Source organism: Dinoponera quadriceps, unplaced genomic scaffold (genome assembly GCF_001313825.1).
Source record: "Dinoponera quadriceps isolate SergipeBrazil2010 unplaced genomic scaffold, ASM131382v1 scaffold690, whole genome shotgun sequence".
Lineage (NCBI taxonomy): Eukaryota > Metazoa > Arthropoda > Insecta > Hymenoptera > Formicidae > Dinoponera > Dinoponera quadriceps.
The window spans coordinates 79,411-101,567 of record NW_014555275.1 but is presented as its reverse complement, the minus strand read 5'-3'; the positions used below and the strand labels follow the sequence as shown (position 1 = coordinate 101,567).

Below are 22,157 nucleotides of genomic sequence, written 5' to 3'. Positions count from 1 at the left end.
AGGAAACTGGCCGACAAGCAAGTTTCCGCGCGTGAAGTTAGGTGACGTGAAGCAGCGGAGGTTAGGTTCTTTTGCCATACAGAGAGATGACGGATACGTAAGTAATTGGAGCAGATCGGATGAATTTGCTTGCATTAATCAACACTATGACATCAAACATGCAAAAATGTCACACTGTTTCTTTAAAAATGCGTGAACAGTAATGAATTTATACTTTCGCCTCGACGAAGCAAACAATGCAGTGCTTTGGTCCACTAAAACATGCACACGTTTTAAGAAACATTTTTACATTTTTCTGAATTTTACAGAAAGAAAGAGACTGCCTCGTTGGCAAACACTAACAAACTGCCGGCAGTGCCGGAATCTGTCCTGAAGAGGAGGAAACGCCGTGAAGCATTTAATGCTGCGCGCTTGCAATTATCTATTAAGGTATGTTGTTATATGATCATACGAAGAATTTCACTTGCAATATGCGAGCTACATATTATAGACTATTTTAATTTTTCAACTTCGCATGACATATTGTTTCTTTTATAGCAACGTGCGAATCGGTATAAGAAAAGGAAAGAAACTTTTAAGAGGGCGGAACAATATGTGAAAGAATATAGACAAAAGGAGAGAGACGAGATAAGATTGATGAGGCAGGCTAAGAATCGTGGAAATTACTACATATCCAGGGAAGCACATCTTGCATTTCTCATCCGTATCCGAGGGTAATTAATATCAATATATCAATGTAAAAACTTGTAGTATCGATCAAATCTACATTAGTTTTTGGAATTTTTTAATGCAAGCGAAATTTAATTACAACCTCATTTTAGTGTGAATCAAATTACACCAAAGGTACGGAAGGTGTTACATCTGTTCCGGCTAAAACAGATTAACAATGGCATCTTTGTTAAATTGAACAAGGCGACGGTCAATATGTTACGTATTGTCGAGCCTTACGTCACGTGGGGATACCCTAATTTGAAATCTGTTCGTGAACTGGTGTACAAACGTGGATTTGCCAAGATAGACGGCAAACGTGTACCGATAACCAGCAATACCATCATTGAGAAGAAGCTAGGTTATTAAAGCAACTTCTAACACCTGTGTAAAATTATTAATTACAATTAGGAGACACCATCGGCGATACATAATTAGTACACATACTGTATTTGCTGAAAATAATTTCTTGAGAAATCTATAGGAGAGTGTTGTCTACACAGGGACACTCTCTCTTACAGTTTGTCAAAAATTAACAGGGCAGTTTTCTGAAAAAATCGATATAATTATTGTATTTAGATTTGACAGTGATTTGCACAAGAATACATGTTGTAATATTACTTAACAGTTGTAGTATTACTTAATGCTCATCAACAATCACATAGCAGCTTGATTTAATGGACCATGTTTGTCGCTTAGGTCACTCTGGCATCATCTGTACTGAGGATTTAATTCACGAGATATTCACTGTCGGGCCGAAATTTAAATATGCCAGCAATTTTCTGTGGCCCTTCAAGGTATGACTGAAAGAATCTAATATAATCCAGTATCTTATGGTTACGACATAAGCACAGTTGTAGAATAATTTTAAGTCTATTAACTTCCTACTATGTTGAAGAGCAATAAGAATTCCTCGTGCCGATTTGTATCGTCTTAATATTACAAATCTAAGATGAGCTCAAAGATTTTTGTCTCGATTCACACAAGGTGGAGAGAGAAAATTTGTAGCATTTAACAGTTTTGTATCTCGATAATTTATATGTAGCTGAACACGGTAAAATTTAAATCGTATAGTTATATCAAAAAATCACTTTTCTATTTTTTTTCCAGCTCAATACACCGAATGGCGGATGGCGTAAGAAGACTAACCATTACGTAGAGGGTGGTGACTTCGGAAATCGAGAGGATAAAATTAATGAACTTCTCAGAAAGATGGTGTAGACTCAAAGATTTTCATAAATAAGCTGCTATGTTCAAAATTAAATTTCTGTTATATATTATGTACATATGTGCCTTCCTGTTTTCTGTTCTATTTTATTTTTCCCTTTTTAGTTTAAGATTAGTGTGTGTGTATACATTTCTCGAACTAATGTAGCCAGTAAAAAAAAAAAAATATATATATATATATATAGTAGCTTCTGACAACTCAGTACCTACATTAAAAATTCACGATTACATTCATTGTTATTTCTCCTCAGAATTTATTTTGAACACATATCTAATTTTGTAACAAAACTGTTATTAAAAAAAAATTTAATCTATTTTAGTTGGAAGTCATATTACTACTCTTGTTTCTCTTCAACCCATTATGCAGTATCGCCACATTTTTATAAATAACATCCTGAGTAATAAATATTTCATAATTTGCAGTCTAGAATCGATTGAACAAAACTTTGGCAAATGTAATCGTTAGATTCTCAATTTAAAAAATCATAACTTGATTTATGAAGAACCAGAAAAAAAATAGTACTTGATGATGTGCTACCTGATTATATGGCATCACTCAGAAATTGTACCAACTATTTCGACGCTTCGTCCGATGTTAAACTCGTTGATTGTGTCGCGCATTTGACACGTCCAAACTGCGATCGTCCGCGGCATCTCTGAGATGCAACTGACACGACTGGTGAAACAAATGGATCGGAGACATCGTGCAAAAGTATGCAGTAGGGCGGAACTTTCGTTATAATTAGGAAGTAGGTAACGTTGCGATGTATAAAATACAAATGTGCTGTGCAAAATGTAAGTTTGGTTCGTTCGCTTTTGCGGGAAATCACTCGTGTGTATGAGAAGCGACTTATTTATAAATAAAAAATATATAAGTTGTGATAAAATGAATGTATAACAATATAAGTTGTAATAAAATGTAAGGTAAGAATATAAGGTTGAACAGTAAGATTAACTTCGATATCTCTATATTCTCCTTTTCTCTCATTATTGTTAGAATGGACGAGGTGGGACTGAAAAACACGTCCCCTGCAAACATGTTGCATTTGTTATACATGCATATACAAGTTTCTCGTATTGACTGATTCATATAAGCAAATCTATTTGTGTGTATGTGTGTGTGTATGATGTGATATATTTGTATATATAATATAAAACAGATATGTATGTATGTATGTATGTATGTATATGTATATATATTTATTTAAACATGGAATGTGCTGTTAATGAATAACATATGCATAGTATTACACACAGCCAATATCTTTTGTCTTTTGTCTGACAACCATATACTGCTTTCTTCAAATAGTGAACAAAAAAGGAAACGGAGGAACTAAAAAAAAAGATAAGTATAATAATGTAACACTGATAGGAATACTTACTTATTATGAGCTAATAGTGTTATCAAAAATACAACAAGACGTTTTAATAAAACTTGACATTTTTGTAAATAAACTACACACTTTACAACTTCAACAGCAAATGTCTTGAGTGAACCGACAACAGAACGATGTATGGATATAATCGCAGACCGAAGTCTTTACAGAAGAATAAAATATAAGCGTTTTCTTGATAAATAAACCTCACCTATGCTTCTTCACTATCAAAATGTTGTCCGTGGTTTGTGTTATTAACAAAAAAAGGGGATGAGAGGATGAAACTAATCCTCGGATACAACAAATACAAATTGCAGTCTATAATATGTTTACGCGTTACCCTTTTATAATGTGCGTGCGCAGCGTGCAGCACCGTGTCGTTATAAAAGGGTAACGTACTATTACGAAAATAGACACTTCAGTCTATCCTCAATCATCATAACGAGCTAGCTAAGAGGAATACTTTCCCCTTCGATACACTTGGCACGATTTTCTTCGACTAACATCTTGTCGATAAATATGTCTTTATCGGTGCTAACGTCGATCAATCTTAGTCCTAGCACAGTACCGTTAACCGGCGACAAGTGGTCGAACATAGATTCGACCACTATGGAGACAAAGTTTTTGCAGAGTACCAGATCACGGAATCTCACGCAATCCTCGACGGTCCAGTCAGTGTTCATCGGTTGTATTCCTGTGTCGCGCGTTTCGGTGAAAAGGGGAGAAAAAGAAGAAAGTTATGAATCTCATCTCGGTGATGCTCGTGTTCAGCAAGCAAAATAGCTCAGTGAAGCGCTTAGCGATTATTGATCCTGATTGGTACATTCTCTCGGATCTGTCAAGGATCTGAAAGAATACTCCAATCGCAGACAATAATCGTTAAACACACTAAGAATGTTGGTGTAGCAAAAAAGTCGCTTTAATCAATTCGATTTTTGTGAGGAAAAATCGACCTTCTAAAAAGTCGGTTCAGAATCGAACATTCCTAGCATCGCTCATCGAATTTTCTTCTCTGTTGAACACGGCTAATGAAACGATTCGAACGTTCTCGCGCTATGAGATATGTTCGTGGAAGGCTTGGGAGGAGGAGGAGGGAAAAGGACAGAAAAAACTATTCATTCTTACCGACGAGTTTTGCCTTGACAGCTTGATAAGGCAGTTCTAGGAACTCGCTCTTCAAAGGTTGTAACCTGCTCCGCTGCACTATCGTTACGTCCCCGAAGTCACAAAAGTACACAGATATCATGTTGTCGTTAATAATATTTGTAACGTATACTCTGGAGAAAAAAAAGAAACGAACGTCACACCGAGATGGCCGACGACGAAAACCTCATCCCGCAACTGCTGATCGTACACATACCTGTACCAATAATTGTCCATGCATTTCCCTGCGTACAGCTTTCCTTCGCCGACGGATTCCAACTCCGGCCCTTCGTACGCGTCGCAGCATTTCTGCAGCTCTCTCATCATTGTCTGGAAAACGATTTCGAATTCATTGGAAGTCCGAACGAACGAGTGGGAATAAAGGAGAGATAATACAGGTATTAATCAATACTGTTCATACCTTCATGCTGCCCATACTATCCAGAGGTTGAACAATGAAATGCCCAGGATGCGCGGCCAACGAGACGTGAACGTCGAAGTATTGACCGATGTCCGAAATCATGGGCGGATTCAATTTACCCGACTCCAGGATTCGCGAGTTCTTGCGTTCTAACCGCTTCTTGGGCTTGATATTGTTATTGCCGTCTTCATTAGACCTGGAAATGTAACAGTGGTATGTGATGGTATGGACGTTGGAAATTATACGCAATGTATTTCTCGGGATGAAGCTAAAGCCTCTTTTGTTTCTCAAAATTCCCGCTTCCTCGCAGAAGTCATCTTGATTAATGACGGGCGAAGCGAGAAAACATCTAGTCAGAATTCTTGCAGAATATTTTGAAATAAAACGATACATCCATAAAGTGATACTTGTTAAATATTCCGAAAAATGTGCCTTTATTTTAACAATCAATAAATAGCCGTAAAGTTAACGTGAGGAAATCGTGAGAAAAAATAGGCTAAGGCTGTGATTGAGCTGCATATTATCATTGTTATTGCGTCATCCTACCCTTATCGTTCATTAGATATGCACAAGGATGAAACAATAGTGCTGATAGCATACTTCTCGAACACAACACAGTCTGAAAAGGAATCGAAAGTATTCACTCACTTTGTCAATTCCTCATCATGAATCAACGATTCGTTGATGGAAGCTAACATGTTGCTCGGCTGGACCCTCTTAAAAATTTGCACCACCGGAACGCCGGATGTGGTCACTCGGACGACCTTTGCGATCAGCAAATCGGTGTCCGAGACTAGTTCGTTGAATCTTACCACGAACCTCTCGCCGTACATCGATTGGTCTATATTATGCAGGAATACCTGCGTCGCCTGTGTACACAAAATAATGACATAGTGCAAATCTGGTCGACTTTATCGTAACGAAATATCAACAATTCTGATCTTGATCTTTCAACCAACCTGTGGCGGAATGCTCTGCAGAACTTTCGAGATTTTATCCATATGCAGCAAATTTGCTCGCAACGCTGTGACTGTCCGACCCAGGTCGACCAGGAATACCGTGATCAAAGACTCGTTTTGAACGTCCGTTACTCTAGCCCGGTACCATTGCGAGTCCAACTGCACGAAGTACATCTTCGTGAAGTCGATCGCCCTCACAGCAGAGCTCATTAGGACGTTCCTAGGTATCTGCGCCATCATCTCGTTGTTCATGAGATTCAGCAGACACGTTCTAGCTACGGAGTTGAGCTGCGCGTAAACTTTCCCGTGTTCATCGATGTTGGTGACGTACAATTCGACGAACTGTCCTGCCTGCTTGTAACAAGAGAAACGTCTTAAGCCGGTGGTATTCATAGTCGGTTCTTATATTTAAGATTGTCTTATGTTCATCTTCAGATGATCCGTAGCCAGGACGTAAAATAAGATGTACAGTATCTGACAATGAAACGATCTTAAATATAAAATCCGTCCATGAATATCGCCCTCTTACTTAATACGTCTCGGATAGAAAAGAAGGAAAAAAATTTGATCGAATAAAACAGCATTGGGAAGTCGCCGTTAACATTGTTTTTTCAGTAACGATCATGATAACGCGATTATATTTTTTTTTATACAACAGTAACAAATATAATCGTTGCTTCGCACACGTGAAATACATCTACGTTAGATGGACGGCAGCGAATCATAAAAACGAAAAAGTAGAAATTCGCAAAATAAAATTTGTAACTCGTTACATCTCGAGTAACGAGTCTGCTTTAAAATGAGTAACAATAATGAGTTATCTTTAAGAGATAACTTTCCCAACCGTGGCAATGAAAAAACAAGAATTGACAAACGAACAAATCTAAATGGAGATTATTAATTACATTCGATTTGGACGTAGCGGCAATATTGTCCATAATCTTTTCAAATAGGATATTGTTCACATCGATGTCATCTTCGCCGCTGGTGTCAAAAAATGACACCACCGCATATGTGCCTTCCTCATCGGCGGCTATGCTGTGTACTTTTACGCAAAACACTCGCTCCATAAGCTGGTTCTCGATCTCCGCGATAGTTTGTTGGCTGTAATCGCGCAGTTCCTCTAACCCTTGAAGAGCCACACGGACCGCCTGTAGCGAAGAAAAAACGCGCATGACAATGACATTAATTAATATTAGACGATATATAGATCTGTTCTTTTCAACTGAATTAGTACTACTGCACTAAAACGCCGTTCCTTTTCTTTTCAATGCTAGACTATACATTTGCTTCATTCTAACAGCAACCCAGTTCAATGTAAAAACACAATGATTTCGTAATCTTGATCTGTGAAAATGTGTAAAAAAACTGAGATATATGGCCGATATGTCACGTAGAATCGCAAGAATAATTCCGGAAATAGCGAGTCACTTTTCAGTCGTACGATCGTGTTAGTTGAGATAGTTAGAAAATGATCCGTTATTTCTGAAATTATTTTACGATTCTACATGACATATCGGCCAAATATCTTAGTTTTCTGCGTATTTCACAGGTTTCATAATTACAAAACTATTGTATTTCTCAAGGAAAAGTAAAAAATAAATAATATATATTATACAAGAAACACAAAAAAATATGATCGTCGCTCCTTGTCTAACTTAACGTAGTTTCAGGCCTTAGAAGAATAGCTCATCGGTTCAGAATAATGTTATATATTTTTAATATTTGTCTTTGAGTAACGCGTAATAACCCTCTTGTGTCTTAAATCTTAAACTAAAAAGCCGTTCTGTTTGTTATTGATAACGAACCGATATATAATAAAAAACAAAGGTAAATAAATGATAATTTAGATAAAAATACAGGACATAAAACATTGTCTTAAAATTACAAGTCAACCATTCTGTTGAGGTCCTTATATACACTTTCAAAAAAAATATATCGGAAAGATAGTTGCCTGAAAAACGACCCGTTCTCAAGTTTCTCTCTAGCTCAGCTGAAAAGAATGAGTTTATTGTAACACGAGAATCACTAAATCAACACGGTCGACATTCCGTTGGAGATCCCTGTGAGAGAAGTGGTTCTAATCTTGCATAGTTATCAGAGGGTTCACATAGCCTGGGATGCGGTCATAAATCAACATGGTTCGTCAAAATAATACCTGAGCCGGGAGAACGCAGAATTTCTTGTCCAAGGGCAGTAGTACGTCGCATTTATACTGATCTTCGTAGCCCTCGTCGATGAAATGTACCGTAGCAAGCCCGTCATTCGGTTCGAAGTCTATGCATTGTACCCTGTGCCAGTCCTCATCTTCAAAGATCGCGTAGAAATCACCGATGGCACACGTCGACGTCGGGACGGATTCCTTCATCTGACGGTAATACTCCGCCATTTCGTTGGTCATGTCGATGAAATTATCCTGGGGGAAAAACGCGACCCACGGTCATACGAGAGAAAAAGCGAGGGCAGACGACAGAGGAGACAATCCACTTACGTTGTAGTCATCGTCGACAAGCCGGACCCATACTTCGACGGTGCTTATGACGCATGTTGGGTATACGTTCCAGAGGGTAGCTTCGGGTATCTTTAGTTTATCCGGCGCGACGGGTCCGATCGGGCTCAACCGTATCTTCTCGCTGGATATAGAGCTAATCTCATGATGCGCCTCATGAGACGGTGAGTAAACTTCCGGTCGCTGGAAGCACATGGGAAAGAGCACAACGCTTCAGGTTTCTGTGAGCGGGCAATTTCGTCGCGGAAAAATAAAAGTGCGTTACCTTCGCGGTTGGGTCGGACCGACAGAGTATCGTCGAATTGCCGACGCCTTTCTCCTTGTTGATATCCGCGCACTCCTCGATTATCCTCTGCCAATCGGATGGCAAAGCTTCCCCATACTGTTCATTGTAGTACGCCGGCAACTGATGCATGAAGACGCCGCTATGGTGTCTGGTTATGATCATTAGTATGCGTTCTTTCACTAATTTCACGTCCACGGTGGTCACTTCGGGACTCGACGACTCCTTGGCCAGGTTAGTCAGCGCCAAACGTGCCGCGATCTTCTCAGCCTCTTCCTCGGATCTCGCGTCTTCCGGGAAGGTATGGAATGTATGGGCTCCGACCTGTGAAATTCAGCCGGGATCGTCGATGAACAAATAGCGAAATGAGTGCAAAAAGAAGGGGAGTTATGAAATTTAACACAAACGGCGTACTTTGACGCTGGCGTAAATCGTGATCTTCGTTGGATTGGACCTTTCCTTTTTCGTGTACATCTTGTACATCGGCAACTGTAGATCCAACGCATTGGCGCGAGCTATCAGTTCTTTCCGCGGATCGTTGACGGGACAAGTACCACGCTGAAGATGTACGAACTAGAAAGACATTTCGGTTCTGCAGAGGAGATCCGACGCCGCTCGACTGAACGGTTCCTTGATCACTCTTACCTGTGGAACCTGTGGAACGCTGGGTGGAATAACGGGCGTATAGGCATGTCCGTTATTATTTGTTGGCAATGGAAAAGTGATTTTGAGCCTATCGCTTAGTTTCGAGGGTTTTTGTTCTCCAGTCTTTGGTTTTGAACTTATCACAGGCTGCTGCTGCGGCACTGCTTTCGGGCTTGATATCTCGGTCCCCGGTCCTTCGTCAAAGGTCTTAGGTTTATTAAAGCTTTGATGCGACGTCCAAGATGGTACGTTAGGATTCGCTTTGTCTCTCAGTCTCTACAAGTGTCGGTACGATTAACGTGAGCGATGTCACCGAGAGAACGTCGAGCCACTGGAGGGATTCACGATCTGCACACTCACTTTGCTCGGTGAAACCTGTGGCGTGTCCAGAGCGAATCTTGGTTTCTCGTTATTGCGCGGCAATGGAAACGGGCATTGTACTATGTTTTCCATTAGTGGCGTAGGTCTGAAATATTACGTTATTCGTAGCAGATGTACAAAGTGTGACTCATATTTTAAAAGAGCTGCAATTTACAAGTTTAAGATAGTAATGAGTCTTTATATTTTTTATTTATATTAATATTTATTATTTAGGTAGTGAAATAAATGTATAGGAACGTAATTTTGCTTGATAAGTAATGAATTTACGAATGGCCTTTTGATGCTTCATTGAAAATGCAGTGCTACAACTACCTTAATTCTGTGTACTTCCCAAAGCTTATCCACTTTCTCAACTAACCTGCTAAAGTCCGTGTACAAATTACTCTTTCCCGGTGTTGATCTAGTGAATGGCTGCGGAGGATTTGGATTAGTATATTTTGCAGGCTGAGGTGTGTAATTTTTAAAACCTGGTAAGTAGCCTCTAGGTGTGTATCGATGAGGACTCCACTGGAAATTAATTTCATAGACAACGATAACTCCTACAAATGTGACCCAGTCTTAAGCGTTGCCATGTTATATAAGTAGGACAAAAGAAGTAACTCATATAATAACGATTAAATTGTTACGATATTTGTCCAAATATCATGGGACGTCATAAACGGCAACAAATTTATCAGAGTACAGAATACGAAACATTAATTACTTTTTTGGCTTGTGGTTTTCGTCGTGTTTTTCGCCGCTGGACTTGGTGAGAAATTAATTTCGTAAGGTGAGCAGTTGTCCTGGAAGGTACTGCGTCAACATACAACTCTCCATTCCTACTGGTCACCGTAATATCAGATATATTACGTATGAAGGCTTCGATCGACGAGAACCCAAAGTTTCTGTAGGGTAACGATTCTCCCGTGATCATGTGATAGTCCGCTGTAAAGCAACGAAGGTAGTTTTTGCATAGCTCTCAAAAATGACAGAAACTAGCAAACTCAATTGAAAGAATCGTCAAAAGAAAAAGAAAAAAAAAGATCAATCATTAGTATTATATTTCAAATGTAGAAGTGACAGTTATATTTTGTTTATCATTAAAATAGTTTATAATAATTTCGTGTGCATACCCTTTAAATTGTCCAACTTTACACCACCTTTGCATGATATCAGGCATGACCGCAAAATTTTCACAATTTCGTTCTGATCCATTTTACCACTTTCTTTCGCAATATCTCCTAGTCTATCTTACAGAAAGAAAAAAATGCATTCAATCATGTATGATTACAATGTGCAACCTCTGGTTTCTACAAATTAATCTTGTCAATATTCAGATATGCAGGATTCTCGAATATTCAAGAACTAGCCGGTATATTAATACGACAATTTACATCTGATACGAACTTGGATTCCAGTCTTATCTTGGGTGAAGTTAATTGCTTGAATACTATAAATATTGATACTATCCGATCCTCCATTACCCACAATATTACGCTATATTGCTTGGTTTCTTTCGTTTGTGTATGATGCAATCAAAGTCACTCTGTACAAATGTATTCTGTTATGCATAATAAAACATGCACTCTACTTAAGTCTGACGGAAACGAGGAAATAGAAAAGCGAGGGAAAGCATTTCGACGCAATTCACACGTTCGGTCCGCTTTGCGGCTCGGATATTCCGCCATCAGAACATTAACTTTTATTTGTTTATGCGCATAATTTCACGGTTATTTTGCGGATATAACACGTCGGATATCAGGTCAACGCTTGATACTGGTTGATAAGTGGACTTCTGTCCATTCTAACAAAGAGGCTCCGAGTCCGACGGTTCGGCAAGTAGTTTGAAGTAACGTTACATCGAACTTCCTACACGACACAGACACACATACACGCGCGCACACATATAGTTGCCGCGAGGACTCCGGTATGTACGTGTGACTAATCAAGTGAGCGAGCGACAATGCGAACAATGCAAAAAATTCCTCTCGTCCTTGAGATTCGAGTGACTTTTTCGCACCGTTTGGGCCGACAAGCCGAGGGAAGTAAACAATGTCGGCCCTTGCAACGGGAAGCTGTTCACGTCTTGATTACCATATGCCAAGGTCTAAAGCGGTCGCTCGCCCGATAACGAGAAACAGATCGGCCCGATAATCAGGCGAATCGTGAGAAATGTGGTGATTCACGACGCGGTTGTCCGTTATTATCTCGATCGTCGTCTTTCATCGTCCTGCTCGCTCCTAGCCGGCTGAATTTTCCGACAATCGAGCCGCCGAACGCGCCGAGTCAATCGAGGCCATCGCAAATAGGGGACACATACGTGAGGGAACGTACCTGCCGCCGCCTCTTCCTCCTCCCGCGCGGCCGAGATCCCGCTCGTTCGTATGTTGGGCGACAAGTCGAGCGTGATCACAATCTTTCTTCTCCCTCTCTCTCTCTCTCTCTCTTTCAAACTCTGTCTATCTCTCCCCGTCACACTCTCAAACTCTGTCTATCTCTCCCCGTCACACTCTCAAACTCTGTCTATCTCTCCCCGTCACACTCTCAAACTTCTCTTTTGCCCACGGCTGTGGAACGCTCGTCTGTCGCACTCTGTATCCTCTTTATATTCTCTCTGTCTCGGCTTTTTGATAATTAACGCTGCCACCTCGCGAAGACAAAATCGCACAACTGCTCCCGGCGATCGTTGCCGACGTTCTGTGAGGAGATGTTTTTTTTTCATTACCGAGGAGCAGCCCGAGAGAGAGAGAGGAATGTGCTGTCTCACTCTATCTCACCGCGCGCGCCACGACGGCCTATCGGCATGCCGAAGTGGGTCGCACGGCGCTACCGGCCGACCAATCGCGCTCATCGCGGAAGCGAGAGATCTCAATTAAAGATGAGAAAGAACAAGAGGGCCTTTCCCGCCGCGCGAAATCAAGCCGCAGCTTGTTCGCGATACGCGACGCGCGTTTTTTGAATCGCGGATACGACGGATTACCTAGCTTTCTCTTTGATCTCGTCGTTCATTCTTAATTCTATCCTTTTCTTCCTGACATTTCGGATTGTCGTGATTGTGTGAACATTAAGAAATGCAAGTATCGAACGTGTCCCCCTCCCCTCCCGAGGTTTAGTTCCTTATGACAGATTCTTTTGTTGCCTATAACTCGAAATTTATCAGTGCTCTTCGACATTTCTATATTTATTTTAATTTTATTCTATTTTATGTATTTTATTCGATGTATTTATGTAATTGTTCTTATTTATTTACATTTAAGTTTCCTTATTTTCCGTCTTTATTTTACTTATTCCTACTACGTAGTTATTTTTTTCCGGGAAGAAATTTTCCATGTATAATCACATATAATTATACAAGGTGTTTCAAAAGTGGAGGTCAATCGCTCGAGAAGTGGAGATGGTGGACCCAAAAACAGGAAAAAAGAACATCAATATTGGTCCGGAAATGTCCTGTTTTCTTGTTATCATTTTCATAATGAAATTTCAAATTGCTTTGTTTTTGAATTTTTTTATCAAAATTGAAAGAAGATATTTTCTCTATGTTGGCGACACACATCAGTATATAGAATCTTGAACTTCGAACCTTGAACCTGTCGTTAGATATAACAGCTATCATATATTTGTAGATTAAGCCACTCTGAACAAAAAAGTCCTTTGTCTTTACATTACATTTTGGAAATAACATGCAGATGTCCTAGTTGTTAATTAAAAATATTCCTATATATGACCATTTTCAATAATTAATAATTCAAAATTTTGCGTGATTGTTTACGAAATGGTAGAGAACTTTTCTGTGCAGTTTAACTCATTCTACCTTCACATGAGCAGTTGTCCGCAACATACCAAACATACTGTATAATAATATATGAAACATTTTCTTCTTCTCTTTCTGAGTATTAAATTATTATTCATTTTATTTTCGTGATGAAAAAATCGAATTCAGATTGTTCAAAGAATCTTCTGTTGAAATGTTTTTCAACGATAAAGAGATAACTGATAAAATATTCGACGCTAATTAGCAGAGTGTTATACTGGACCGAAGTGTTTGGGGTCTGGTAAAGCCCAAAGATTTGTCACGTCCCGATATATAAACTTTCTCCCAGGGCTTGTTATTCTTAAACAAGATCAACAACATAGCAGACGTGAGGTGAGCCAAATCAAGTATTATATCATATCTACTTTCCTGGTAAGGTGCGACAGATCGCGATAAGAGCGCGGAAGCGAGAGATACTTCACGAGTTCTTCGAAATTCGCTTTTATCTTTTTTTCTTGATCGGAAACATATTCGAATTACAAACGCGTTCTCACAGAGCGGTGAGGGTGGGATTAATAACAAAGATGCAACGTCAGGAGAAATGTACAGTGTGTGTATATATATATATATATATATGTGTGTAGATTGAAAGAAAAAATTTATTTATTATTTAAAAACTTTAGAAGAAAAACCCTTTCACGATCAGCTTCCAAATCAATAGTCGCATTTCGCACTTTAGTTAAATTCCAGCTAATTATCAGTATACGTGACGATCGGGTCTCGAGTCATCATCGCAGTTTGAAAAATCTTAAAAGTAAATTTACATTGAATCGATTAAATTGCGCAATGATAGAGAGATAGCAAGAGAAGGAGAAAAAGAGAAGAAAGGGGGATATATAAAGAGAAAAGAAAGAAAGAAAAAAAAAAAAAGAGGAAATAATAAACGAAGAGAACATTCTTTTTCTTGTTTGTTAATCCGCAAGTAATAATTGCCGATTATAAAGTCAATTGAAAGGGTTCGGGTTTCCGCGACTTCTTCCTTCGGAGCAGGTCTTATTCCTTCTTCGGTTGATTCGCCTGCTTGGCCTGATGGGCCTGCAGCACGGCCACGGCCTCCTCGACCTTGGCTTTCAGCGATTCGCTGTGCTCCAGCATGTGCAGAAGCTCGGAGTTGTCGATCTCCAAGAGCATGCCGGTGATTTTGCCGGTGAGGGCCGGGTACATACATTGGATGAGCGGGAACAGACGCTCGCCCAGCATCTGCTTCTGCTCCTGTGGCGGCGCGGCTGCCAACATCGATGCGGTGAGCGGCTCTTGGCCTTGAATGTGTACTGCCTGTTGTACGGGGGCCTGGGCGGGCATCGGCATCGTCTGCGGCGGGTTGCGCATGTTCGCAGTGTACTTGTAATTTGATGGACGGCTCTGCGGCGAAACTCCGACCGCCGGTCCGGCCATAGACCGGCTCTGCATGTTTGCGCCACCTACCGCTTGTTGACCTGTTTCGGGCAAGTAAACAAAATCATTAATATCTTCGTCCCTTGAGGTCACCTTTGCTTCTCGTGTATGGGTCGTTCACGAGAGCACACGATCGCGACAAGCTTGATCTTTCTTTCGAACGTTCTTTACATATTCACGAAACAAATTTGCCAACGTACACATGTGTTATTTCTCTAACAAGGAGAGGGGAGAGAGAAAAAAAAAGTTAATGCCGATCGATCTTTGCTCGGGGAATAAATAATAAACAAATTGTATTTCGTAAAAATTCCAAAGTGACTCCTTCACCAAACTTCAATTAATATAATTAATATAATCGACGATTAACTCGACGGAATTGATTAATCATATCGCACCAATTCGTTGAATTCGATCAGTGCGATAGGTCAATTCCGTCGAGTTATCCTAATTATCGATTACTCAAAGTTGAATGAAAGCCACCGAGAATCTTTCGCTGTCTCTCACCTGTGATAGGTCTGGCGGACAGGGTGTTGCGCATGGCGCCGGCTTGAGCGGCAGGAGCGCGCGGCGCCGCTCTGAACGGAGCTTGCATCGTGAATCCGGAGCTGCCGGTCTGCGCGTTCGGTCGCACCTGGTTCGGTTGTGCCGGCCAGCGTGGCGTAGCGCGGATCTGCGCCATCTGTGCGGGCCCGTAGAATCGCTGTGGCTGCGGCAACGTGGGCACAAAGTAACTGCCAGCGTTACCGGGCTGGAATATCTGTCCCATTTGCTGCATTCGGACGTTCGCCATACGTTGCATGTACTGAGAGGCGAGGTGCGCTTTGCGATCCTCCTTGCGTTGCGCCAAAGCGACGTATAATGGTTTGGATCCGACAATGCGACCGTTCATCTCCGTGACCGCCTTGGTGGCTTCTTCCGGCTGCGAGAAGCACACGAACCCGAAGCCCTTGCTACGTCCCTCCTCCATCATGACCTTCGCGGACGTAATCGTGCCGAAAGGTGTGAACTCCTTGCGCAAGCGCTCGTCGTCGATCGTGTCGTCCAGATTCTTCACGTATAAATTCACGCCCTGATACCGATTCAGCCGCTCAATCTTTAGCTGCTCGAATTTGCGCTTCAACTCCTGCTGCCGTTCAGCCTTCTTCTGGGCGCGTCCTACGTACATGCACTTGCCCTCAGCGATCTCCTTGCCGTTCAGCTCAAGTACCGCTTGCTCGGCGGCATCTGGATCCTCAAACGCAACGAAACCGAAGCCACGCGACTTGCCGTCGTCCTTGTTCATCACCTTGTGGCTTGTTATGGTCCCGTACTTCTCGAACATTTCCTTCAACTTGTCGTCAGTCATGTCCTCGCCGAAGTTCTTTACGTAAACATTGGTGAAGAGTTTCGCCTTCTCGCCCAACTCCTTCTCGCGCTCTTTGCGCGGGATGAATTTGCCAACGTACACCTGTTGCGCGTATCGGGAAACGAAAGAGAAAAGAATGTTAAATATAGTTTTAAAAAACCGCCATTTTCAATTTTTCCTTGGAAACAAACCAAAATAACCCGCGAAGGAATTGAGGGGAAAAAAAATTTTTTTTAGAGTTCTTAAGATTATAACGTTAAATATCAATCCTTCTTTGTTTGTGAGATAAAATGCAGTGCTATCATCCAGTCAGCAGAACAAAAAAGTGAAACAAATGACTACTTGATAAAAAAGAACTAAAAGTGATATATATATATATATATCACTAAAAGTGATATATATATATCACTTTTAGTATATATAGATAGATTAGTGTATATAGTATATATATATATATATATATCTCTCTCTCTCTCTCTCTCTCTCTCTCTCTCTATGATATCAAAATAATGACAAAAAGTGACATTGTTTACCAAATTTCAAATAACTAAGGTCATTTAAGCAAAAAGATAACACACTTATCTTTGCAGATTTATCTTTGGATAACTTAACATATAACGAGTTCTCTTCATAATACAGTTTGAAAGTTCATAACGAAAAAAGATCAAAGGCATGAACGATAAAAGTACGCTTTTGGAGCGGTTTTCGGAGGTATCAAGACGGTAAAAATACATACAGAACACCCATATCTTATAAATTTAACAGCAACAAGGAAAAAAGTGATTATATTGGCCTATTTTGGACGATAGTGAATTTTTTAATAACTTGTCGAAAGAAAGTGACAAAAAGTGGACCTAAATAATTATAGAACAGCGCTAAAAACTAAGGGAAAAAACGAGAAAAAAACATTCGTACCTTCTTGCCGTTCAGCAACATGCCGTTGACCTTATCAATGGATTTGTTAGCAGCTTCCTCCGTTTCAAAATGAACGAAGCCATAGCCCTTGGACGCGCCCGACTCGTCTTGAGCAACTTTGCAACTCAATATGTTGCCAAATGCGGAGAACGTATCATACATCGCTTTATTGTCGATATTTTTATCTAGATTTTTGATAAAGACGTTTCCGACGCCTGATTTCCGAAGGGACGGGTCGCGTTGAGACCACATGATTCGAATAGGCCGTCCCTTTATCATGTCAAAGTTCATTGTATCAAGGGCGCGTTCGGCTGAAATACAAACATTCATATAAGTACATTCGCATGACATTTTGAGGAACAGGAATCTTTTCAAATATGGCGCGCAATTTCAACGCCACGTGGTCGGGAAACATTCCCAGGGTTTGCTTGTCGAGTAAGCTTGCGCGCATATACAGGTATCGTTGAAATCGTGAGAACGAATTTGAATGCAAAGAAAATAAAAATAAATAGAAAGCTAAGTATGAAAAGTGAAAAAACAAGATGTTTAGTTTTGAAGGCTCGGAAAAAAATCTGGGTTTCTTACATACAGGGTATCTGACGTAAACCGTACCATCTGCCATATACTTGTATTTTAAGTTAATATGAACAAAAAATCTACAATTTGCAAACAATTACGCAAAATTTCGTCATTATTTATTAAAAATGGTCATAGAGGCCTTTTGAATTAATAATTCAAAAATTTGTTGGTGTCAGTGTATTGAACCTTGAATTTATTAAGTGCAACATCACATACTTGTAGATTAGGCCACTCTAAACAAAAGAGTCTTTTATCACTTTGCAAATAACACGCGAAGTTTTGCGTTATTAATTAAAGAAGCCTCTATGCTATCGTTGCCCACGGTCATTTTCAATAACTAATAACTCGAAATTTTACGTAGTTATTTGCAAAATAATGGAGGACTTTTTTTGTTCACATTGACCTAAATTATAAATATGTGACAGATGGTATACAGCTTGCGCGAAAAACCCCGTATAACTTCTTTTACGGAAAAAATGTGGAAGATTCTAATTGAACATGTGTAAATTTTCTAAACGAATTTTCCTACCCTTGGAACGGCAACCGAAGTTCGCGAAAAAAAAAGGGGGAAAAACCGGTTTTTGCGGAGCCTAAAACTACACAAAGACATGAAAACGATAAAGGAGAGAGATTTGAAGGGACGAAAAGAAGGAAAGGGAGATTGACAGAACAAAGAGAGAAGAAAGATTCGTAGAAAGTGAAAGATTTACTCCTTTTTTTTTCACGACGCGAGCGCCGCATCATAACGTTGCGAAAGCGCTACGCATCGTTCGCGACTCGAAACGTGCAAGCCATGTTGCCCGTGGGGAATGGATTCGCGTCGCATTTTTCAGCACTTTCAATTTCTCTCGGGTCCTACGGACGCTCTCTCGTTCTCGCGTACACGGGATGCAGGGAAAGTGCAGAGAGCGCGAGTGAGATGGATGAAATCGTCGTGTCATGGAAGCGATCGGAGCTGTGCGGCAATGACGGCATCTGTTCGCCGATAATTTCGAGATGAAACGGAACAAAAAAAGATCTTTGTCCTTCGGCTCTCCCCCCTCAATCATTTCGATTCTACTCTCTCCGTCCATCTCTCTCACTCGGACCTATTTAACCGTTAACCACCATTTTGTAACGACGACACGAATCCAACATGGATGCCACAATGGAGGACACGCAGAGCAACGCGGCGCAGCACGTGTGAGAGGCATGTTACAGCGGGCGGCCATTCGTGGACGCGCGCACGTATACGTCGATACGAGAGACATGATAATGATGATAATGGCGAAAGTAAAGATAAGGCAGTGATGACTCACCGTCAGCCGGTTGCTGGAAGTTGACGTATGCGTAGCCGAGCGAACGACGGGTGATCATGTCGCGGCATACGCGTATCGACAGCACGGGTCCAGCCGACGAGAACTTCTCGAACAGCATCGCCTCGGTGATGTCGGTGTGAAGATCGCCCACGTAAAGCGAAGCCATGGGATAATTGGGCGCTCCCGGATTCATGGTCGCGGCGGAGGGTCGTGCTGCTTCGACGTGTGCTCACTTTTCGGGAAGAAAATTCGATCGCTCAGCCGCGCGTTGGTTACCCTTTGCCTCTCGCGCGAGGGTTTTCTTCGCTTCGCCCCTCCTAGCTTCGTCTCTTCTTTCTCACAATATGGCTCGCCTTCTTCCAGCCACGTCCTCGAATCGTCTTTTCAACCTCTCTCTCTCTCACCTGAGAACCTTTCTTCTACTTCCTCGGTTGCTGCTGCTGCTTCTTCTTCTTCTTCTTTCCTCGTTGCCTCGTTGATAAGGATGCCTCGGCACGAGCACACGGACGATCCTTACTAATTTTTTTCCCCCAACACACTCTCTCTGTTACCTGAGGTTTTTCGCCTACGGTTTTGCGATTTTTTTGTATGCGTTTTTTCAGAGGTTTTATGATTTTTTTGGATTTTTATAGGAGAGTTATTTCACGGATGGAGATGGGTTGTGTGGCCTATTTTCTGTGGAAAGAGGATACACAACCACACGTGAAGAAAACTCTACTCTTTAGTGAGGCAGAGGCCGTCGACGACTTACTACGCCTGCTTATATATCGCAGCCATGGGACGACTGTCCTCACAATTCTACGCTGCAGTGAAGTAGTCCCGCCTTTTGCCCGCAGCGCCATCTCGCGGCCTTGATCTAGGGATCCCAGTTAGGTTGGGATTTCATGTTGTACGACGAGTCGTTGTCAAATTGGCTGTCGGATAGAGATTTTCTAGGGTGTCTAGAGACAATGACAGAAATCCTAGAGATTTTCTATCCAACAGCCAATCGGCGCATCCGACGAACACGTATGACGCATTATTAATCCAGTCTTAACTGAAAAAAAAATCGAATATCGATTCATCGGTCGATACATCTCCGATTTCTATTAAGACAAAGCGACCAATGGTGTTGAAGTATACATCCTAGGGATCCCTAGGTAGCCAATAAATGAAGGAAGAAAAGTTTCGGTCAAATCTGAGGTTAATGGTGGTGTGAGACGAAGGTAGAGACGTTTTCCTCTGCGAATCTCGTCGAAAACATCGTATCCCAAAATGAGCAGACGAATGAATCAGTTGATAAGTAAATAATTTACACTTGAAGCTCATCTTTAATGATATTTGATATGCTTTTGTTTCTCTTTGCGAGCGGTATCGAACAAGACATATTCTTATATAACACACTCGTATCTTTCAGCTGTCGGTTTTAAGAAATGGTGCTATAACGCGAGCGGATTCAATAAATATGGTAATGCAAATATGTTATTTTATGTCTTAGAACCGTTGGAAAATCAATATTAGACGATTGACAAATATCTCAAACCTAACCTTACTTCGCCGATGACATCTCATATTGTTTGATTCTTTCATAGCGAAATTATCCTGTCAGTGAATTGTGTATCATGCATCTGAAATGATACTACTGTGTTCCAACTGTCATGTTTCTTGTCATGTAAAATATATCCCTTAAACCTGGATAACAAGAGAAATTTTTTATACTTAATAGTATTTTGAAGAATCACAAAATCCATATTTTTTTAAAGAAACTGATGGCACCTACAGTAACAAATATTGCATGCAGATTATTATATTGTAATCCTAGGAAACTGTATTGATATACTTCCTTTCTAGGTTTGATGAGGGATGATGTTCTTTATGAGAATGAAGATGTACTTGAAGCACTAAGACGTCTCCCCAAACATCTCTTGGACGAACGTAATTTCCGTATTGTCAGGGCCATGCAAATTGACTCTCAAAAACGGATTCTACCCGAGGAACAATGGACTCGATATGAGGATGTCAGTAAATTTAAATATTGATAACATATATGATTTGAACATTGTCAATTTAAATGCTGTTTTAAATTTCTTGGTTTGTTCTTTTTGCTGAACTAGCTGCACTAGTTCGAGAAATTTACACTGAAGTCTGAGAATCTTGTACTTAGGATTCATAAACTTTAATGTATATGTTTATTTCTTGAATGTTTATTTCTTGTTATGTATATTTTTTTAACAAGCTTTTTTATCTTTTTTATCTTGGTACTACATAACCTACTTGGCTCTTCATGGCCTAATATTGATATTGAAGTTCAAGAGCTTAGTACTGATTTATTCAGTAAATCTGATTGTTGTCCGATTGATATCCGATTGATATGTAAACTAAGCATGTTCATTGTTCAGTTCACTGAGAGAAAATATTTTTTATAGGATGTGATGTACCTCCAGCCGTACATTAAAGAGGTCCAAAAAGAGCGCGAAGAGAGGGAAAAGTGGGAAGCATCGTAGAATATAGCTTAGCTCGACGATCAACATAGGATATTATAACAAATTTGCTCGTTTCCTGATGCACAGTTAATTTCGGCGTGATGTAGAGAGCTGATCTGTGTGTACATATTTATATATATATATATATATATATATATATATATATATATAACAAATGGGCTAGATGGTAAATAAATTACATTCACTTCCTTCGAGAGAACAATGCTTCCAAACGACGCCGTCTATTCGAGCGACGTCAGTCTCGACGTTGTTTCAAGCGACGCCCTACATTTTCCATCCTCGCATCCTCTTCGTGCATCACGACTACTTCCCAATAACGCTAACGCAAACAAATCAATAATTACGAAAAGATATGTGGCAGGCTTTTAAGCGTAGCGTGATATATCGCACTGCGTTTTCCTCCGGCTGCAGTATGCATCGCACATATCGCTGATTATTTTCGTGCCTGTTCACCTGACTTTCATTTAGTACCCTTTATGCAAGAAGTCGTCGTGTATTACGATAATTAGACGGTAATTATAATGGCAATGTCGTGCGATCCTGAGTCATAACTGAGAATAGAAAATGTAAAGCGAAGCGATGAACCACGGCGAAGCTCGCGTATTTCAGCGAGTTAATTACGTTCAAGGTGTACGATGTTTGCGTTTGTTCATGAATTAAAAATCTCTGTTCTCGTAAGAGACGATGTTTTAGCCAATTC

The 22,157-nt window shown here is 40.5% G+C and overlaps 4 protein-coding genes across 11 annotated transcripts; 2 read left to right on the top strand and 2 right to left on the bottom strand.

The window, feature by feature from the left end:
• The first annotated feature begins 1 nt into the window (after position 1).
• Positions 2–1,994, top strand: LOC106743700 (60S ribosomal protein L7-like). Its single transcript, XM_014617800.1, has 6 exons — positions 2–97; positions 309–429; positions 538–713; positions 822–1,069; positions 1,408–1,505; positions 1,819–1,994. Exons 1-6 carry the CDS (start codon positions 87–89, stop codon positions 1,927–1,929), a joined length of 765 nt encoding a protein of 254 aa, XP_014473286.1. The 5' UTR covers positions 2–86; the 3' UTR covers positions 1,930–1,994.
• Positions 1,995–2,065: 71 nt separating this feature from the next.
• Positions 2,066–12,854, bottom strand: LOC106743755 (tudor domain-containing protein 7). Of its 7 annotated transcripts, none has more exons than XM_014617930.1 (18): positions 11,966–12,853; positions 11,039–11,192; positions 10,765–10,877; positions 10,356–10,576; positions 10,011–10,159; positions 9,632–9,737; positions 9,272–9,547; positions 9,041–9,199; positions 8,609–8,950; positions 8,326–8,526; positions 7,993–8,250; positions 6,740–6,985; positions 5,835–6,185; positions 5,524–5,744; positions 4,876–5,071; positions 4,672–4,784; positions 4,437–4,588; positions 2,066–4,005 (listed from the first exon to the last, which is right to left on the bottom strand). In XM_014617930.1, exons 2-18 carry the CDS (start codon positions 11,110–11,112, stop codon positions 3,758–3,760), a joined length of 3,426 nt encoding a protein of 1,141 aa, XP_014473416.1. In that variant the 5' UTR covers positions 11,113–11,192; positions 11,966–12,853; the 3' UTR covers positions 2,066–3,757. The 7 variants fall into 7 exon arrangements, with proteins under 7 accessions (XP_014473416.1, XP_014473415.1, XP_014473418.1 ...); XM_014617929.1 differs by having other exon boundaries at positions 3,758–4,005; positions 11,039–11,177; positions 11,966–12,854; XM_014617932.1 differs by lacking the exon at positions 11,039–11,192 and having other exon boundaries at positions 3,758–4,005; positions 11,726–12,853.
• A 1,167-nt stretch (positions 12,855–14,021) lies between these two features.
• On the bottom strand, positions 14,022–19,489 carry LOC106743754 (polyadenylate-binding protein 1-A). Its single transcript, XM_014617928.1, has 4 exons — positions 18,975–19,489; positions 17,098–17,408; positions 15,342–16,284; positions 14,022–14,878 (listed from the first exon to the last, which is right to left on the bottom strand). Exons 1-4 carry the CDS (start codon positions 19,165–19,167, stop codon positions 14,436–14,438), a joined length of 1,890 nt encoding a protein of 629 aa, XP_014473414.1. The 5' UTR covers positions 19,168–19,489; the 3' UTR covers positions 14,022–14,435.
• Positions 19,490–20,114: 625 nt separating this feature from the next.
• On the top strand, positions 20,115–22,137 carry LOC106743759 (cytochrome b-c1 complex subunit 7-like). Of its 2 annotated transcripts, XM_014617949.1 has the most exons (4): positions 20,117–20,256; positions 20,371–20,421; positions 20,805–20,971; positions 21,380–22,137. In XM_014617949.1, the coding sequence occupies exons 1-4, from the start codon at positions 20,229–20,231 to the stop codon at positions 21,455–21,457; spliced, it is 324 nt and encodes a 107-aa protein (XP_014473435.1). In that variant the 5' UTR covers positions 20,117–20,228; the 3' UTR covers positions 21,458–22,137. The 2 variants fall into 2 exon arrangements, with proteins under 2 accessions (XP_014473436.1, XP_014473435.1); XM_014617950.1 differs by lacking the exon at positions 20,371–20,421 and having other exon boundaries at positions 20,115–20,256.
• The last annotated feature ends 20 nt before the right edge of the window (positions 22,138–22,157 follow it).

Bases quoted from the DNA above. Each gene is read 5' to 3' on its own strand.
- LOC106743700 (XM_014617800.1), top strand. The intron at 430-537 runs GTATGTTGTTAT...TTTCTTTTATAG, and splicing joins GCTTGCAATTATCTATTAAG to CAACGTGCGAATCGGTATAA. The intron at 1,506-1,818 runs GTATGACTGAAA...TTTTTTTTCCAG, and splicing joins ATTTTCTGTGGCCCTTCAAG to CTCAATACACCGAATGGCGG.
- LOC106743755 (XM_014617929.1), bottom strand. From the start codon at position 11,112: ATGGAGGATCGGATAGTATCAATATTTATAGTATTCAAGCAATTAACT. The intron at 10,577-10,764 runs GTATGCACACGA...GTTGCTTTACAG, and splicing joins AAAGTTGGACAATTTAAAGG to CGGACTATCACATGATCACG. The intron at 10,160-10,355 runs GTAATTAATGTT...ATTAATTTCCAG, and splicing joins GAAAACCACAAGCCAAAAAA to TGGAGTCCTCATCGATACAC.
- LOC106743754 (XM_014617928.1), bottom strand. From the start codon at position 19,167: ATGAATCCGGGAGCGCCCAATTATCCCATGGCTTCGCTTTACGTGGGC. The intron at 16,285-17,097 runs GTACGAATGTTT...TACGCGCAACAG, and splicing joins TGTTGCTGAACGGCAAGAAG to GTGTACGTTGGCAAATTCAT. The intron at 14,879-15,341 runs GTGAGAGACAGC...TGCCCGAAACAG, and splicing joins GTCCGCCAGACCTATCACAG to GTCAACAAGCGGTAGGTGGC.
- LOC106743759 (XM_014617949.1), top strand. From the start codon at position 20,229: ATGAGCAGACGAATGAATCAGTTGATAA. The intron at 20,257-20,370 runs GTAAATAATTTA...CGTATCTTTCAG, and splicing joins ACGAATGAATCAGTTGATAA to CTGTCGGTTTTAAGAAATGG. The intron at 20,422-20,804 runs GTAATGCAAATA...CTTCCTTTCTAG, and splicing joins GAGCGGATTCAATAAATATG to GTTTGATGAGGGATGATGTT.